The sequence below is a fragment of the Bactrocera dorsalis genome, chromosome 2 (genome assembly GCF_023373825.1).
Source record: "Bactrocera dorsalis isolate Fly_Bdor chromosome 2, ASM2337382v1, whole genome shotgun sequence".
Taxonomy (NCBI): Eukaryota; Metazoa; Arthropoda; class Insecta; order Diptera; family Tephritidae; genus Bactrocera; species Bactrocera dorsalis.
This window is the reverse complement of record NC_064304.1, coordinates 47228956-47245340: the sequence shown is the minus strand read 5'-3', so window position 1 is coordinate 47245340 and position 16385 is coordinate 47228956. Positions and strand designations below refer to the sequence as shown.

The 16385-nt window shown below is 34.8% G+C and overlaps 1 protein-coding gene across 1 annotated transcript; it reads right to left on the bottom strand.

Annotated features, from left to right (window-relative positions):
* Window positions 1-1162: 1162 nt before the first annotated feature.
* LOC105225769 (4-hydroxybutyrate coenzyme A transferase) lies at window positions 1163-15450 on the bottom strand. The gene is made up of 6 exons (XM_011204383.3): window positions 15306-15450; window positions 14963-15173; window positions 2665-3057; window positions 2184-2588; window positions 1849-2115; window positions 1163-1794 (listed from the first exon to the last, which is right to left on the bottom strand). Exons 2-6 carry the CDS (start codon window positions 15129-15131, stop codon window positions 1610-1612), a joined length of 1419 nt encoding a protein of 472 aa, XP_011202685.1. The 5' UTR covers window positions 15132-15173; window positions 15306-15450; the 3' UTR covers window positions 1163-1609.
* Between the last annotated feature and the right edge of the window lie 935 nt (window positions 15451-16385).

The following is a 16385-nucleotide window of genomic DNA, read 5'->3' as shown; positions in this document are numbered from 1 at the left end:
TAATTAATGATATGGCAAACAAGAAGAACAGAAAAATATTACTTATTTAAGTTACAACTACCAAATCATTTAAGTAATATGTATATGAATTTATATTGTTTTTTTTTTTAATAAACAGAAAATTTAAAGTTTATATATGTTTTTACTTCAAAAAAATTATTGAACAATCGTTAAAATTGTTTAAAAATTTTCAAAATAGGCTCCTTCTGCGTCAATGCCGCGCTGCCAGACCGATTTTATCGGCCTTTTCAGGCAAGGGAACAAAAAAACTCCGGGTTGGCCACATCTGGGCTGTAACGCGGCTGCGGAAGCTTTGGGATGCCGACCTTGGTTAGGTAGCTGTTGATAAGAAAGGCAGTGTGAACCGAGGCGTTGTCGTGGTGCAAATTTCAATCGGCTGCGATGTCTCGTCAGACCCGATTGACCCTTCGTTTGAGGCTCCTGAGGACGTCCATGTAAAATTTCACGTTAACACACCACTTCTTGTTAAAACAACATGTGGGTAAGCCTTCTTGATCATACATATTTCTATTTTTGTTCGTTGAAAATCGCGAGAATTGAATTATACTAAGTAAGATATTCCCCATCAAATAGGAGAAACAACAACACCCTAATATTATTTTATTCTATTTTTATCCGATATATGAAAAACACAAGAGTGGTCCCACTGCTGAAACTGGAAAAGAGGCCAATATTATCGGGAAATCGTACCGCCCGATTAGTCTCCTTTCAATAGTGATGGGTTTGATTGTTTGTACTCCTCCGCTACAATGCAATTGCGAACGATTATAAACTACGCAACACCAAAATGTTTGCTTGGATGTAGCAGTACACAGTTGAAGAAGATGCAGACCTGTTAAAGGTGGTATTCACTTAAGGATGTCTCTTATTATACATATGCATTTCTACGTCGGTATGCTTCCGTTTAAGAATCACAACGTATTTTTGCCGCTGTCTCCTTTTATTAGTCGTCCTCGCTTCGCTGTTTCTCAGGTCGTTTTTTTTTCAGTACAGCTCTTTTGTCATTAAGTTTACAAGTGGGCAGTGTAGTTGGCGAATTAAATTCGTATGCGGATGCCACTCTACATTATAATGAGTAATGGTATAACCGTTTTCTTCAATGCTATGTCATTATTATTATAGTGGTAAGAAAACAAAATAATTTTTACAATTTTTGTATTTAAAATTTATTTATTTTGGTTTTCGAATATGTTTTCGATTCAAAACTAATAAATTGCACGAAATTAATACCTAATTTGCTAGGCAGTTTCTGTATTCCCTTTTTCATTCAAATCTTTTCAATTTCTGCCGAACTCCATTTAGTTATTTTTGTGTCTGCGCCATGTAAAATGCTGATGTTTCTGTTTCGGGAATGATTGATATACTTTTTTAATAGGTGTCAAGTTACATTTTTTATTTTCATTCGATATTTAGAAATTTACGGTTATATAATTTTGCACTCAATAATGAGTATCGTTTGATTTAGGATCACGATTATGTTTATAATATGCCGATTTACTATTTAAAACACTTATTCAAAACTACATATGTTCGCATGTAGTAGCCACACTTTGCATTAAACCAGTTTATAAATCTAGGCCTTCGATGTTCAACATGATGGCATCACTTTAAGGCGTTCAAAGGCGGATTTTTCGAGTTTTTCACGATGATCCGGATGACTGATTTGAATGAGTTCATAGGCACGTTGACGCATATTTTTGCCAAAGAGCGAAGCGATACCGTACTCAGTGACAACATAGTGAACATGAGCGCGAGATGTAACCACACCAGCTCCTGCAACAAAAAAATTCAGTAAACATAACTAATAAAATTTTTTGATGTGGTTACCTGGCTGCAAAATGGGCACAATTTTGCTTTGGCCTTTGTTGGTAACAGATGGTAATGCAATGATTGGTACACCTTTACCATCAAGTCCTTCCGCAGCACCACGAATGAAATCTACCTGTCCACCGAATCCGGAAAAGAAGCGCGTTCCGATCGAATCGGCGCTCACTTGTCCAGTAAGATCGACTTCAATGGCGGAATTGATTGCAGTCATACTAGGCTGCTGTTTAATAATACTGGTATTATTTACATAGTCGATACCATACATTTCTAAAGAGAAGGAAACATTTGTGTTAACGTAATATATTGAAGCCTTTAATATTCTATAAATTACTCACCAATGAAAGGATTGTCATTGACAAAGTCGTATAAAGCTTGATTACCAATCAAAAATGAACCGACAATACGTCCTTGATGCATCTTCTTTTTGCTATTGTTTACGCAACCCTTTCGCACCAACTCCACAACACCGTTAGCAAACATTTCCGAATGAATACCGAGATCCTTGTGGTTATGGCAAGCATTTAATACAGCATCCGGGATATTACCGATTCCCATCTGCAGCGTGGCACCATTGCAAATCAAATTGTCAGCAATCAGTTTGCCAATTTTGTTTTCAACTTCGCTGGGTGGTTTACCGCCGTGCTGAGGCAATGGGGAGTCAACTTCAACAGCGAAATCAAATTGGGATGAGTGAATACAGGCGTCACCGAAAGTGCGTGGCATTTGCTTGTTAATTTGAGCTGTGAAGCAAAAAATAAAGAATGAAATAAATTCAACATTTAACAAACAATCAATTTTGTAATATTGAATATTTACCAACAATCATTTTCGAGTGATTGGAAGCGGCACGAACGCAATCAACACTTGTTCCTAGTGAACAAAAGCCGTGACGATCTGGTGGTGAAACGTGCACGATTGCTACATCGGGCCTGACAATACCCTTATAGAAGAGTTGTGGAATTTCATGCAAGAAAATCGACAAGTTATCACCACGGCCTTCAGCTACAGCCTTACGGACATTGGCGCCCATAAAGAAAGAGTTGGAACGAAAGATGTCCTTATTTTCTGGCGCACAGTAATCAGCAGGGCCTTCCGTGTGCATGTGACACACAGTCACATTTTTCAGTTTGTTTGCTTGTCCATGCTTTGTCAAAGCCTTCAACATATCTATTGGGGTGGCTGCGGCTCCGGATGCGAACACAGTGTCACCTGAAATACATATAAAAATATTTTGTTAATTTGTTTTCCCTGTAAATATTTATATCCAGTCGTACCGGTGTACTAGGCCGATAATATTATTTTCACTAAACAAATAATGAATTATAAAGAGATATTCTAATGTTCACACTATTAAAATCGTGTTTTATTACTGTTCTTGGAATTGAAAAAATTACTTTTAAGTTTAGATTGTGATATTATAAATGTAATAAGGTTGCAAATATTATTTTTCAAACAGAAGTAGACATTGAACAAAAATATTTAATTTCATTTTAAAATTTTTGAACCCTTTTCTTCTAGATTTTTTTAGTCTCGATGTTGGTACAAAAATAAATAAGTTATTTTTAAGTCCCGATGTTGGGAAATTAAAAATTTTTATTATTTTTTGATATGAATGAAGTACGCAAACAGGAATAAATTTTAATTCTAAAGCAGTTTATATTTTTTATTCTTAATTATATGTTTGGGATTAAATTTTTCTTTAACTATTATTTTTAATCCGGAGTTGGATTAATTTTTTTTGTTATTTTTTAATCCGGTTTGTGGGAATGTTAACATTTTTTTATTTTTAATGCCGCATTTAGAATCACAAATAAAAAAATTTAAGTCAAATGTTAAATAAGTAATTATTTTAATGCATTATTTACAACATTTCAAATAACGAAGTGTAATACACATATATAATGGAATACGCTTGCAATCTCATGGAGATAAACCTTATACAATATGTTAATGACTCTAGTTAACACTGTAATTTTTCATATATGTACATATACTTGCATCGCTGTGTCGCATATTTCTAGAAGAAGCATTCATCGATAAGGACTTTTGTTTATTTATAATAATTGGGACAATTGTTAAATGTAATAAAAATAATAATATGAATACACAGTTAAGGAAGGGATCATTTCGGTGACTAGTTTATACTATCGCAACTTTTAAAGATTGAAGCTAGAGAAATACCTTTAGGTGTTAGCAAAACTTCATAATAAAAGGTGTTGCGCAAGAATTCAACATTCAACTTTACTAGTAATTCGGTTTGCAATAATAATTAACATCTTATTATCTTATATTGTAACTCACAGACTCACTTGCGCTAAACCGAATTATGTTTAGACCAACATGTCCACATAATTCCATTAAAACATCACACATGCTAATCAATATAAATGGTTTAAAGTAGGATGGAAAGTCAGTCGAAAATTACTAACTCCAAAATTGCGATTAGGGGAAGGTCTGTCTGAATTAACTTTACTATACTATGCTCGAGAAATTTTATGAAGAAAACACTAACCGGCGTAATCGTTGTCCACTTTGAATTATTTATTTATTTATTATTATTACTCACGCCAATCGGCTATATACAAAGAAGTATAACAAAAACAAAAAAGAAGGAAGAAGGCATATCCATGACTAGGTTTGATCACAAATCACACATTAGTGATACATTATGGCATTATTTGTGAAAAATATAAAGCAATTTAATGAAAATTTTAATTACCTTTTCACCAACATTGTTGTAACACAAAATAACTCATTTTTCTGAAAACACACAACTGTGGTTGTGTTTAAAAAATAAAGCGACATAACAAGTGACAATAACCTCACATTGATATCTCGACTTTTTATTTTAATATAGGTACAACAGAATTCAATTATTATACAATACGGACCTTTGTACATGGGGGATAGGAGAACTAATGACTCGATTTTGTCAATTTTCGAAATACTATAATCAGAAATAGAATTGTGATACATAGGAAGTAGACAAGTAGTACTGAATTTAATAAAGCCCATAAGCCACATTTTGTTTGCTACATATGTATATTTTATGCCTCAGACGTATTTATTTATTGAATTATCAAAGTTTTATTAGTTATCAGAACTGTTATATGATAATAGGCGTGGTTATCAAGAAATTTCACCCATTTTCATACTATCTCAGGAGTAGTTATGAGGACTTTATTAGAGTTTTTTTGGGATGCGAGAGGAATTTTGTTTGTGGATTACTTGCAAACTGGTAAAACAATTAATTCTGAATATTATTGAAACCTCTTGGACCAGTTGAAGGAAAAAATTTATGAAAAAAGATCCCGGTCCAAAGAGGTCAAAACGGCTGTTGAAACGTATTTTACAGACCTTCCGGATTCTCACTTCAGGGATGGGATCCACAGATTGGGGGATGGTTGGAGCAAGTGTATTAATGCTCAGGGAGATTATACTGAATAATAAAGTGTATTTTGAATCACAAAATTGTGTTTTTCTTATCAAACGACAAAACAACTTGGTTTGTACATACATATGCGTACAATTATATCTTTCTCGATTAAATTTGGGTGTTACAAACAACAATTAGGTGAACGTATATATTCTATTATGCAGCAAAATTTGCTAGAGTACAAAAAGAGGCACGTCACGATGGAACAAATCAACGATAAACTTTCACTGATTTAATTTCCGGCATAACGTTTTTATCGGCATAAATTTTATTACACATTGGACACTACCACAAATGTGATATTATCGAAAAGAAGAACGTATATACATACATACGCACATATCTGTATTATCGCATATAATATATGCATTACGATATGTTAATAAAGCTAATAGTAGTTCAATTTGCACTTCTTCGCAAAAAAAAAAGTTACAGAATTGTTTCCCAGTAGTAATTGCTAGGAATTTCCCTCGGAATATTAATCTAAACAGAAACCATCGGACTTATTACAGTTAATGATTTAATTTATCTGACCAATCGTTTTGGCTCATGATCGAATTATGAATTGTTTTGCCTATTTTGAAACTAGTATGGATGAGACTGATATATTATTTGACAATTTAAACCATGTAATATATACCAATTGCTTTTATGAAAAAAACCGTAGACTGTCCGGATGTGTTTGACACTCAACCCAGTTGTAAATACGTCATAACTAGTTAATTTGACTGCAGGTGGTTCAAGTATTTGTAGACATTGTTCGGAAAAAAGTTGTTTTTGCAAAGAAAGATGTTTTCGAAATTGCGAACAATACAAATGCATACAGAAAAACATGTGCAAATTAAATTAATATTTGCACGATTTTTTGTATTTACTCAACTTTGCGAACGTTGCACAAATACTTAATCTACATTACGAACTGAACGGTTGAACAATATGTACGGCGATACCTTGGATAATAATTTAGGTCCCTATTACGGGTTTCAACCTAACTGCATTTTGGTAGAATTTTGAAATTTGGTTTATGGTTTTCAACGTCAAAAATGAAGTGCTTCAACTTCAATTTACCCGTGTGGAGTTGAAACCCGTAATGGGTGTATTATGCTAAATTTCGTAAAGATTAGTCGACACATAAAAAGAGCTTTGATTATTCTGTTTGTATGGCGGCTATATGCTATAGTTGTCCGATGTTAGCGGGTCCTCTTTCCTGCAAATTTTCCTGTGCAAAATTTCAGATTATTACCTCAAAAATTCAGGGACTAGTTCGCGTATATACAGACAGTCAGACGAACATATACAAAATTATACTCAATTAATTTCAATTAACAGGTTTAATTTTACTTCATTTACTTGAAATATGATATTCAATTATATACAATAAAATCTCATACTAAATCCTCTGAATTCATAAACTAAATATATTTATTTTTCCCCAATATTGTAAACACAATGCATATACATATGTATGTAAATGTATATAGTAAATAATATACTTGTATGCTAAAAGTATTTACAATGAGATGTTTACAGGCTAATTTAGTAGCTGTCACATTTGCTTTGACGCACTATCGCAGCGATGCCAACTGCATTCAAATTCTATAGTCAATTTGTAAATATGTGAATAAACGATGGTGTGCTTGTGATAATTATATTTATAATAAATGCAATTTTATAGCAGTTATTTATTTGCAACTCTTATCTATAACATTATTCCGGTTGCTTAATGGGTAGAAAATAAAATTCAAATTCAATTAAAAAAATTTAGTCCAAAAACTTTTTCAATTTTATATTATAATTAGTTTAAAAAATTAAACACTTTGGCAGTTATACCATAGCTAGATTTATTGGATTTCACGATCGGAGAATTATGAAAGAGTTTTTTTTTGGTCTATTGGAATATGATTTGAAGCGTTAACTCGATCCTTGACATATTTTTTTGCAAATAAAATTTTGAATACTGTACCGGTTTAAACTCTTATTTATGCTAATTCGCTCCCGACATGCAAAGGAATTGACCTGCAAGGTATGACCTCCATGTCACGATATCTGACTTTATTTTCACACAATTGATAACTAACGAGGAAACTTCAAAGATTACACTGATGTAACTTCTTTGTCTTTAAATACATATTTGCATTCATATTTTATGCCCACTTGCATACTCTTTTCATATACATATAAGTATACATACATGATAGATAAATGAGGCGCCACAACGGCATTTCTTATATGTTTATAGTATATACTACGTACATATACGAGAAAATACTCTGAAACGTCAAATACTAGTAAAAATATAAATTACAACAACAAAACATGAGGGCGCAAATTTTCACACAGCTATAAATAAAGAAATGGAAATTTTTCATTAATGATAGAACTATATTAAAGATTATTCTTTAGTTTTGAAAAAAAAGTATATTTTAATATATTCAATAAAATTCTTCGTAGAATTGCCTTTAATTTGAAACTTGCTATCAAATTTTGGTATTTCCTTAAATTATCTATTTCTTCTACTTTCTCTATTCCTTCCAAAATTTGTTAAAGTTCTAAAATCACCTTTATCAAATTTAACTTAACAAATCCAAATTTAACTTAACAAATTTAACTTAACAAATCCTAATATAATAATAATAACATGATTTTAATACAAAATTATTGATAATTCAATAGGATTAAGATCGAGACCCTTGTGTGAGAAAATTTTTTCCAGAAAGTCATCATCACCTTTTTCTGAAAAACGATCTCCAATTTTAAGTTATCCCCCCAACGTTGCACAGCTTTTGTATTGTTGCGGAGATTGGATAATTTTTGTTATACAATAATAAATTCGTTTTTTTTGTTTGCTTGGTAGCAATGGTGCTTTGAAACAATGTTATTTTATTCATTTAAAAAATTTAGTTTTATAAAAGATAATCGAATATACATATGTATATAACAGAAGCTATGAATTACTTATGTACATATGTACATATGTGTGGGTATCGTTTAATTTCCTAAGTGAGTAAAATTAATTATGCATGTTAAAGGTGCACTATCTCTTTGCCGATGGCTGTGTGCATTCTTTCACCATATGAATTCTACTATAACTACTACTAGTATACTACCATATTTCCGACGTAAATATCGAACAAATTTAATAAAAAAGTTTGTGTGCTACAATTAGTACTTTGTGACCAGATATTTTTGCATATTTGCCGGCAAGTTCTAAACAAATAAGAAATTAAAACAAATTGCTAGCAAATGCGCTATGGTCACTATGTAAACCGAGATTTTTTTCAATAAGGTAAACTCAGTGCAAGGGAAAAATCGTAGTATGCTAATGTAACAAGCCAAAATAAGAACAATATAAAAATCTAAACTCGTTCTAAGTACTATTGCATTTGTTCGATAAATTTAAAAGCGTAATTATTACCAATTTGCTTACAATTTCCACGGCAATTTGCGATTCGATTAGATGTAATTCATGTACCACACCGCGCAGTATCGTTTTATAGGCGGCGCCATCTACCGCAGGGATACTACCCTAGAATGTTAGGGTATAGCTATCCAGTCAGGCGATATCGAGCTCTAAATATTTTATATATGTATATGTACATATGGATGGAGTCATGTGTAGAAGTTCACGCAAGTGAGGAAAGTTCTCTGATCGCCATTCACTGGGGAGTGGCCAGAAACGATTCTTTTGCATATGACTCAAGCAGCTCACGACTTCCGGTCTTTGACCAAGTATCCTCTGGGTAGCCTAAGAACATCCGTTTGAAGGCGAGCTAACGTGAGAAGGCGAAACATCCCCTGCATAGGGTTGTGCGCTGGGTTTGGGACCCGCCACGTAAAAAAAAAAAACACCCCCAGCGAATATTAACAACAAGCCTCGGATGAGTGACCCCCCTTTTGATGACGACCATGGCAAACGAAATAAGGACTACGAATTGAGGGCATGCACCTGGAATGTCCGGTCCCGGTTGATGTCCTCGTGAAAATAACTTAATCGAGCGGGTACAATCTTCTATAAGAGTGTACAGCTGCTGGCGTATGCCGATGATATTGATATCATCGGCCTCAACACCCGCGCCGTTAGTTCTGCTTTCTCCAGACTGGACAAGGAAGCAAAACGAATGGGTCTGGCAGTGAACGAGGGCAAGACGAAATATCTCCTGTCATCAAACAAACAGTCGTCGCACTCGCGACTTGGCACTCACGTCACTGTTGACAGTCATAACTTTGAAGTTGTAGATAATTTCGTCTATCTTGGAACCAGCGTAAACACCACCAACAATGTCAGCCTAGAAATCCAACGCAGGATAACTCTTGCCAACAGGTGCTACTTCGGACTGAGTAGGCAATTGAGAAGCAAAGTCCTCTCTCGACAGACAAAAACCAAACTCTATAAGTCTCTCATAATCCCCGTCCTGCTATATGGTGCAGAGGCTTGGACGATGTCAACAGCGGATGAGTCGACGTTGCGAGTTTTCGAGAGAAAAATTCTGCGAAAGATTTATGGTCCTTTGCGCGTTGGCCACGGCGAATATCGCATTCGATGGAACGATGAGCTGTACGAGATATACGACGACATTGACATAGTTCAGCGAATTAAAAGACAGCGGCTACGCTGGCTAGGTCATGTTGTCCGGATGGATGAAAACACTCCAGCTCTGAAAGTATTCGACGCAGTACCCGCCGCGGGAAGCAGAGGAAGAGGAAGACCTCCACTCCGTTGGAAGGACCAAGTGGAGAAGGACCTGGCTTCGCTTGGAATATCCAATTGGCGCCACGTAGCGAAAAGAAGAAACGACTGGCGCGCGGTTGTTAACTCGGCTATAATCGCGTAAGCGGTGTCTACGCCAATTAAGAAGAAGAAGAATATGTACACATCCTCCAGTTACTTGTTAGCCTGCAGGATATCACCCGAACATAGGTGCGCTACTTTATGGTGAAAACCGTGTGATACTAGACGACTTTAACGAGCACCATGATCTTTGTCACTAATGCCTGTCAAACGATTGTAGGATGGAGGTGGCGGAAAAAATAGAGAATTCGGCATTCTGCACTATGAATGATGGTGGTCTGATAAACAGTATAACCTGGCGACCTATGCTAACTCTTGCATTAGACCATAATAATTTCGATCGAACAAACCCTACCTACGTCCACCCTATTCACGACCTGAACGAAGGAGTATAGGCTGGAACTCAACATTTCCGACGATGGAATCAGAATTTCGACGGCAAACCATCCTAAAACCATCGACAGCTAAAGTGCACTCACCCTTGAAGTTAGAAAAAATATACAGCACATATTTATATTTATTTTTTATTTACCTGTGAGATGACACAGCTGCTGTCATGAAATTAAATATGTGTTGCATTAATTTTTCTGCGCTGATAAAAATTTAATCTATTTGATTAAAGAGTACATAGAGTAGTGTATGTTATCTTCAATTTAGTCGACACACCCCTATTATCAAACGAATATTGGATTCAATTGCATTAAGGAAAGCATGTGAAATGTGCAGATCTTTCAGAGTCAACCAAATAAAATATTATTCCTGGTTTCAAAAAAAATGTTTAAATATTCATATCATAATCTCAAATTCCTTTACGCTTCATTGACACTATATACAAACATTTTGAAACCTGTTGCTACAGAGTATAACAGTTTTGTTCACCTAACGGTTGTACGTATCACTTAAAACTAATCGAGATAGATATAGGGTTATATATACATATATGTATAAATGATCAGGGTAGCGAGAAACGTTGAAATCCCGCGGACTGTCTGTCTTTCCGTCCTTGTAAGCTGAACTTGAGTAAAAATTGAGATATCTTGATATGCAGGTTCCTTAGTACAATTACGAGTTCGTAGATGGGCGTAATCAGATTATCACGCACACAAAACGCCATTAACCGAAAATCTATAAAGTGCCATAACTAAGGGCAAACTTACGAGGTATAACAATTAAGTAATGAGACTGATTCCATAAAAACAGTATATTTGAAAATTATTCTACAACTCTGCCAACCCCTTCAAAGTAGTCGCCTTGGGCAGCTATACAGCGACAGTAACATTTCCATGCTTCGTAACATTTCTGGAACGCTTCGACTGGGATGTCCGCGAATACCCTCGTCACGGACGCCTGGATGTCCGTAATCGATTTAAAATGGGTTCCTTTGACCACCGATTTTGTTTTAGGAAACAAAAAAAAGTCACAGGGTGTCGGGCGAATAAGGCGGCTGTTGCAACACGGCGATCCCTTTAAAGGCCAAATACTGAGACACGCTGAGGGCGGTGTGGCACGGCGCGTTGTCGTGATGAAGGATCCAGTTACGAGCGATGTCTGGGCGCACCCTGTTGACTCGTTTTCACAATCTTTCGAGTACTTGGCAATAGTAGACTTGATTCACAGTTTTCCCCGGTGGAACGAAATCTTTGTGGACGATTCCACGGCTATCAAAAAAGGCAATAATCATCGTTTTCACCTTCGACTTGCTCATTCGAGCTTTTTTCGGGCGGGGGGCGCGCGGAGACAACCATTGTGAGCTTTGGCGTTTGGCTGGGCACGACTAAGAGCACTATCACCATACACTCTTACAATTTTAGCATACGTTTCCGAAGATTTTATCGCGACGCGTTGCTCTTGATTTCGTTTTTCCATTTTCGTGACGAGCACTACAAACACACGTCTACTCAACTTGACGCAGCAGGCGAACTAAACTTGCTTGAGCGATGGTACATATATCAATGGAATATATCAAGGTCACAGCTTTATCACAAGCGCGGCAATAAAATCATAATATAAAACTCTAATTTGGGACAAGAGATCGCAGTATTAAGGAATGCCTGTGGGCAAACAAGTTTGAAAAAGTGGCGCTCTCACCCGCCCTCTAATAAGTTTAATGTATGTACATATCTTCTAAACCACTAAACCTAACCAAATTTGCTCAGCACAAATATTAAACAAATTTCTATCGACTGAAGAAAATGGATAAAATCAGATAATAAAAACTACTTCAAGCGCAATAAATCAATAACTAAATTGGCCCGATCGACCAATTTCGACAAAATTCCAATGCCACAGTAAGCAAATAGGCGAAATCGGACAACAACCACGCGTATTTCCTCATAGCACAATTTAATATTCCACCTTACTCTTTCCTTCCCAGTACATAAATCAAGAAGTAATTAATAAACGGGACAAAATTTATGACTCACTTTATGACCGAAAATTTCTGAAATCCAACCAAAACTGTTCAAACCCCTAGGTACCTAATACGGGGACTCCAGTACTTATAGTTTACTTCTGATCGAACATATCGGTAAATGTATGGGATATACATTGACAATTCAGAGAAGAGACTATTCTGACAATAGTATCTCTGCGTTAAAAATGGGTTGAATCGTAGCAATACTTCCCTTAGCCTCCGTATATTGAATATAAAGATTATCGAACTTCCGGTTGCCTATATACCGCATATATCGGCCAACATGTAAGTTATCTCAATAAAAAATGAGAAAGTGTGTTTGACTCATTACAGTCTATCTTTGTGCCTAATTTGAACGAAAACGACCTAGCCCCTATATAAGTAATACCAGGATTTCCGAACATCCGACTGACTTTACTCTATATGATTGGTATATAGTATGTACAATTCCTTAATTGTTTTTAATCTTTCTTATCAAATTTTAAAATATTAATTTGCGTAGCAACGAGTCGTTACCAACAATAACACAAAGCGTTTGGGTTCCTGCGATTTTCCTCGTCGCCCTCTCCCACAAATCAATTTGACAACAGAAGTTTTCGTGTGTGAACCCGCACTTTAAAGAATCCTTAATGGTTGACATTGAAGAGTATTTGTTTGGCATCAGAAACACAAGTCATCACACACACACAATCCCTCCTGGCCAAACACGCATTATTTACACACACACAGAAAAGAAAAACACGCGCGTGCTAATACTGATAAAAATAAAATAAAACACTAACAATATAAATATAATATGTATGGTGTGTTTTTTTAATTATCTGTGGATTTTAGAACTGATTAAAGTACCATACAAATTTATGCCTTGCTTTTAATATTTTTAACATTTGATTTTTTACTTTAATTATAGCAGTAATTTCTTAAATACATAAATATGTATGTATGTACACGTTTTAATTCGTAAACACTTTCGCTTTTATTTCATTAAAGTATACTATTGCTATTTAGTTTTTACAATTGTGCTCGTTTACTTTAATATCAGCAATTTTTAATAGACTTATTTAAGCTACAAAGTCCCTAATATCTTGAAATATGCATAAATATATTTACTTATTCATTCAGGCATACATACCTATGTGGTTGTTTGATCACAAATTGCTCTTGAGAATTTCAATGCATTTTAATATAACGAATGCCAGACTACACACAAAATGATAGTCAAGCACATAAATGATTATGCATATGCAGTTTAAGTCGTCATTGTCGATATACATACATATGTACGAATATATTATATATCTCATGCCTACAAACGCGTGCCAGTTGCAATTCAAAAGGTTGAATTTAATAGATGGACTGGTAAAATGGGAAAGTAAGCGAACATTTTTACTCTTATCGCAAATTCTAATGAGCCGCCTAACTCCAATAAAAATAAATACTAATAAAATATAAGCACGGCGCGTATGCATATTATGTATGTATATGTACATACATATATGCGATACAATACATACATATATATACTTTTAAATATATATGTATATTTACGTATTTACATAAAAAGCGGTAATATAATGAATGAGTATCCGATTCTTTGCAAACACGGTAATCATTTTATGTGACAATTGAGTTAAGTTTTAGACATCTGATAGCGATTATGCAAGAAGGGACGTGTAAATTGATAGAAAACACAAATGCCTAATTGCATATTTTCAAAGTATAATAAACCCTGCATCATTTTCTTTAATAGAAATATCCACTGTTATACCTTTGAAATAAAAAAAATATGAAAGAAAGAAGGCAATATCAAAAATACGTCAAATTGATTAAACAAAAGTTTATGGGCATGACAAAAAAAAAATACTTGAAAGTTAGTCTTAATACATATGAAAGTGTTGGGTCGAAATAGATGGAGTAATACGCAGTTAGGGTGAGGATCAAAGGCCGCTAAGGTATAAGGAAATAAAATGTTCATTTGTATTATATAGGACAAAATATTCCTATATGCTACATACCTATCAGCTATAGCGCTATATCAATACCACTAAATAAAATACACAAGTAGGCTACGTACGCAAATCTTATTGGAATTCTTGTCATTGCATACCTACATATATATACATATATACACATATATTGGTGTGCCCCTTTCAGTTGTTGCATTTTCGTTTGCTTTCACCGAATTTTTCAATTGGAACACTATACATTTGAATAATTTAAATATATTAATTCGGCAAGGCAGTATTATAACACCAGCAACCTTTCTAATAAAATTTAATAATGACCTTTTTTCAATGTATGTAGTAAGTGCTAAAGTTCTACTATACTATTTGTTAGGTTACATAATCATAAGTCAGCGATTATAATTCCGGTCGCTCCAGTTATCAGCCGAACATAAAAAAATAACAACAGATTTTAAATATTCCGTACTCGCTTCTTAAGCTAATTAATAGTTTTATTGACATGCAGGACATACCTGATTTTATGCAGGCCACTGCCTCCTCCGGACTAACAATATTTGGTTTTCTTTGCAATGGGTGAGTGATTTCTCTGATGGGAATAGTAGAATAATGATTAACCATTACTGGTGCAATTTTGCAAGGTCCAGAGAGGCGGTTCAATTGCTTTCCAAGCATCATTGCCATACTTGTTGTTGTAATTTAGATCCCGAGAATATTGTTGCTTTTCTGATTTAATAAAACGACACTTTTAATTTTTTTTATTTTATATTTATATATGTTTGGTTTTTTTTATAAAAAAATACAAATAATTAATTCTACTCGACAGCTAAATTTATTGTCAGAGCAATCACAACTCACCGAAACAGAAACACCTCTACTCAATTTTTCGAATAGACTGATTCTGACAGACAAATGAAACAACAACACATTGTCAAAAAGTGGAGACTTATTGCTATTGTAAATACTTCGCAAGTCAGGGATGCCAAGTTTACTGAAAATCGACTCTAAGAAAAAATGTTTTATCTTATGACATGACAAAAATCTATTGAAACACAAATAAAATAAAATTCTCTTTAACGTTATTTAAAGTAACAGAATGATCTATGTTATTTTTTAATGCAAATGTATAATTTTTGTAACTAACCAACATCGAAAAGATTTTGGTTAGTTTCCTTTGCTCGTATATCTGAAATTTCGTTAAAAAAACAGAAATTAAAGTGCTTTAAATCGTTAAATACACCATGGTAACGCTAAACTTCCCGTAAAATATTTTTGATATATGTACGTAGTTTATTTAAATTGTTTGCATATAAATTACTACTTTTGTATTTATGAATGTATAAAAAAAATTATGACACTGACTTGCGAAAAATATGTTCCTAGTTGCCTTACTCATTACTGAATCCTATTTGTATTTAATTTGCTTATAACACGGCAATTTATCGTTGATTCTATTTTGTTCTCGTATCGGTGTTCGTCACAATATGTATGTACATATATAAGTATTAGGCCGGGTCGATTTGTGGGGAGGCAAAAAAATCGCCCATTGCTCTTCTTCTTCTTCTTTACTGGCGTAGACACCGCTTACGCGATTATAGCCGAGTCAACAACAGCGCGCCAGTCGTTTCTTCTCTTCGCTACGTGGCGCCAATTGGATATTCCAAGCGAAGCCAGGTCCTTCTCCACTTGGTCCTTCCAACGGAGTGGAGGTCTTCCTCTTCCTCTGCTTCCCCCGGCGGGTACAGCGTCGAATACTTTCAGAGCTGGAGTGTTTTCGTCCATTCGGACAACATGACCTAGCCAGCGTAGCCGCTGTCTTTTAATTCGCTGAACTATGTCAATGTCGCCGTATATCTCGTACAGCTCATCGTTCCATCGAATGCGATATTCGCCGTGGCCAACGCGCAAAGGACCATAAATCTTTCGCAGAACTTTTCT

What these genes read in the sequence shown, in the direction of transcription:
- LOC105225769 (XM_011204383.3), bottom strand. Translation starts at nt 15,131, where the DNA reads ATGGCAATGATGCTTGGAAAGCAATTGAACCGCCTCTCTGGACCTTGC. An exon ending in AGTGGCCTGCATAAAATCAG is followed by an intron (nt 3,058 to 14,962) that starts GTATGTCCTGCA and finishes TATGTATTTCAG; the next exon opens with GTGACACTGTGTTCGCATCC. An exon ending in CAATGACAATCCTTTCATTG is followed by an intron (nt 2,116 to 2,183) that starts GTGAGTAATTTA and finishes CCTTCTCTTTAG; the next exon opens with AAATGTATGGTATCGACTAT.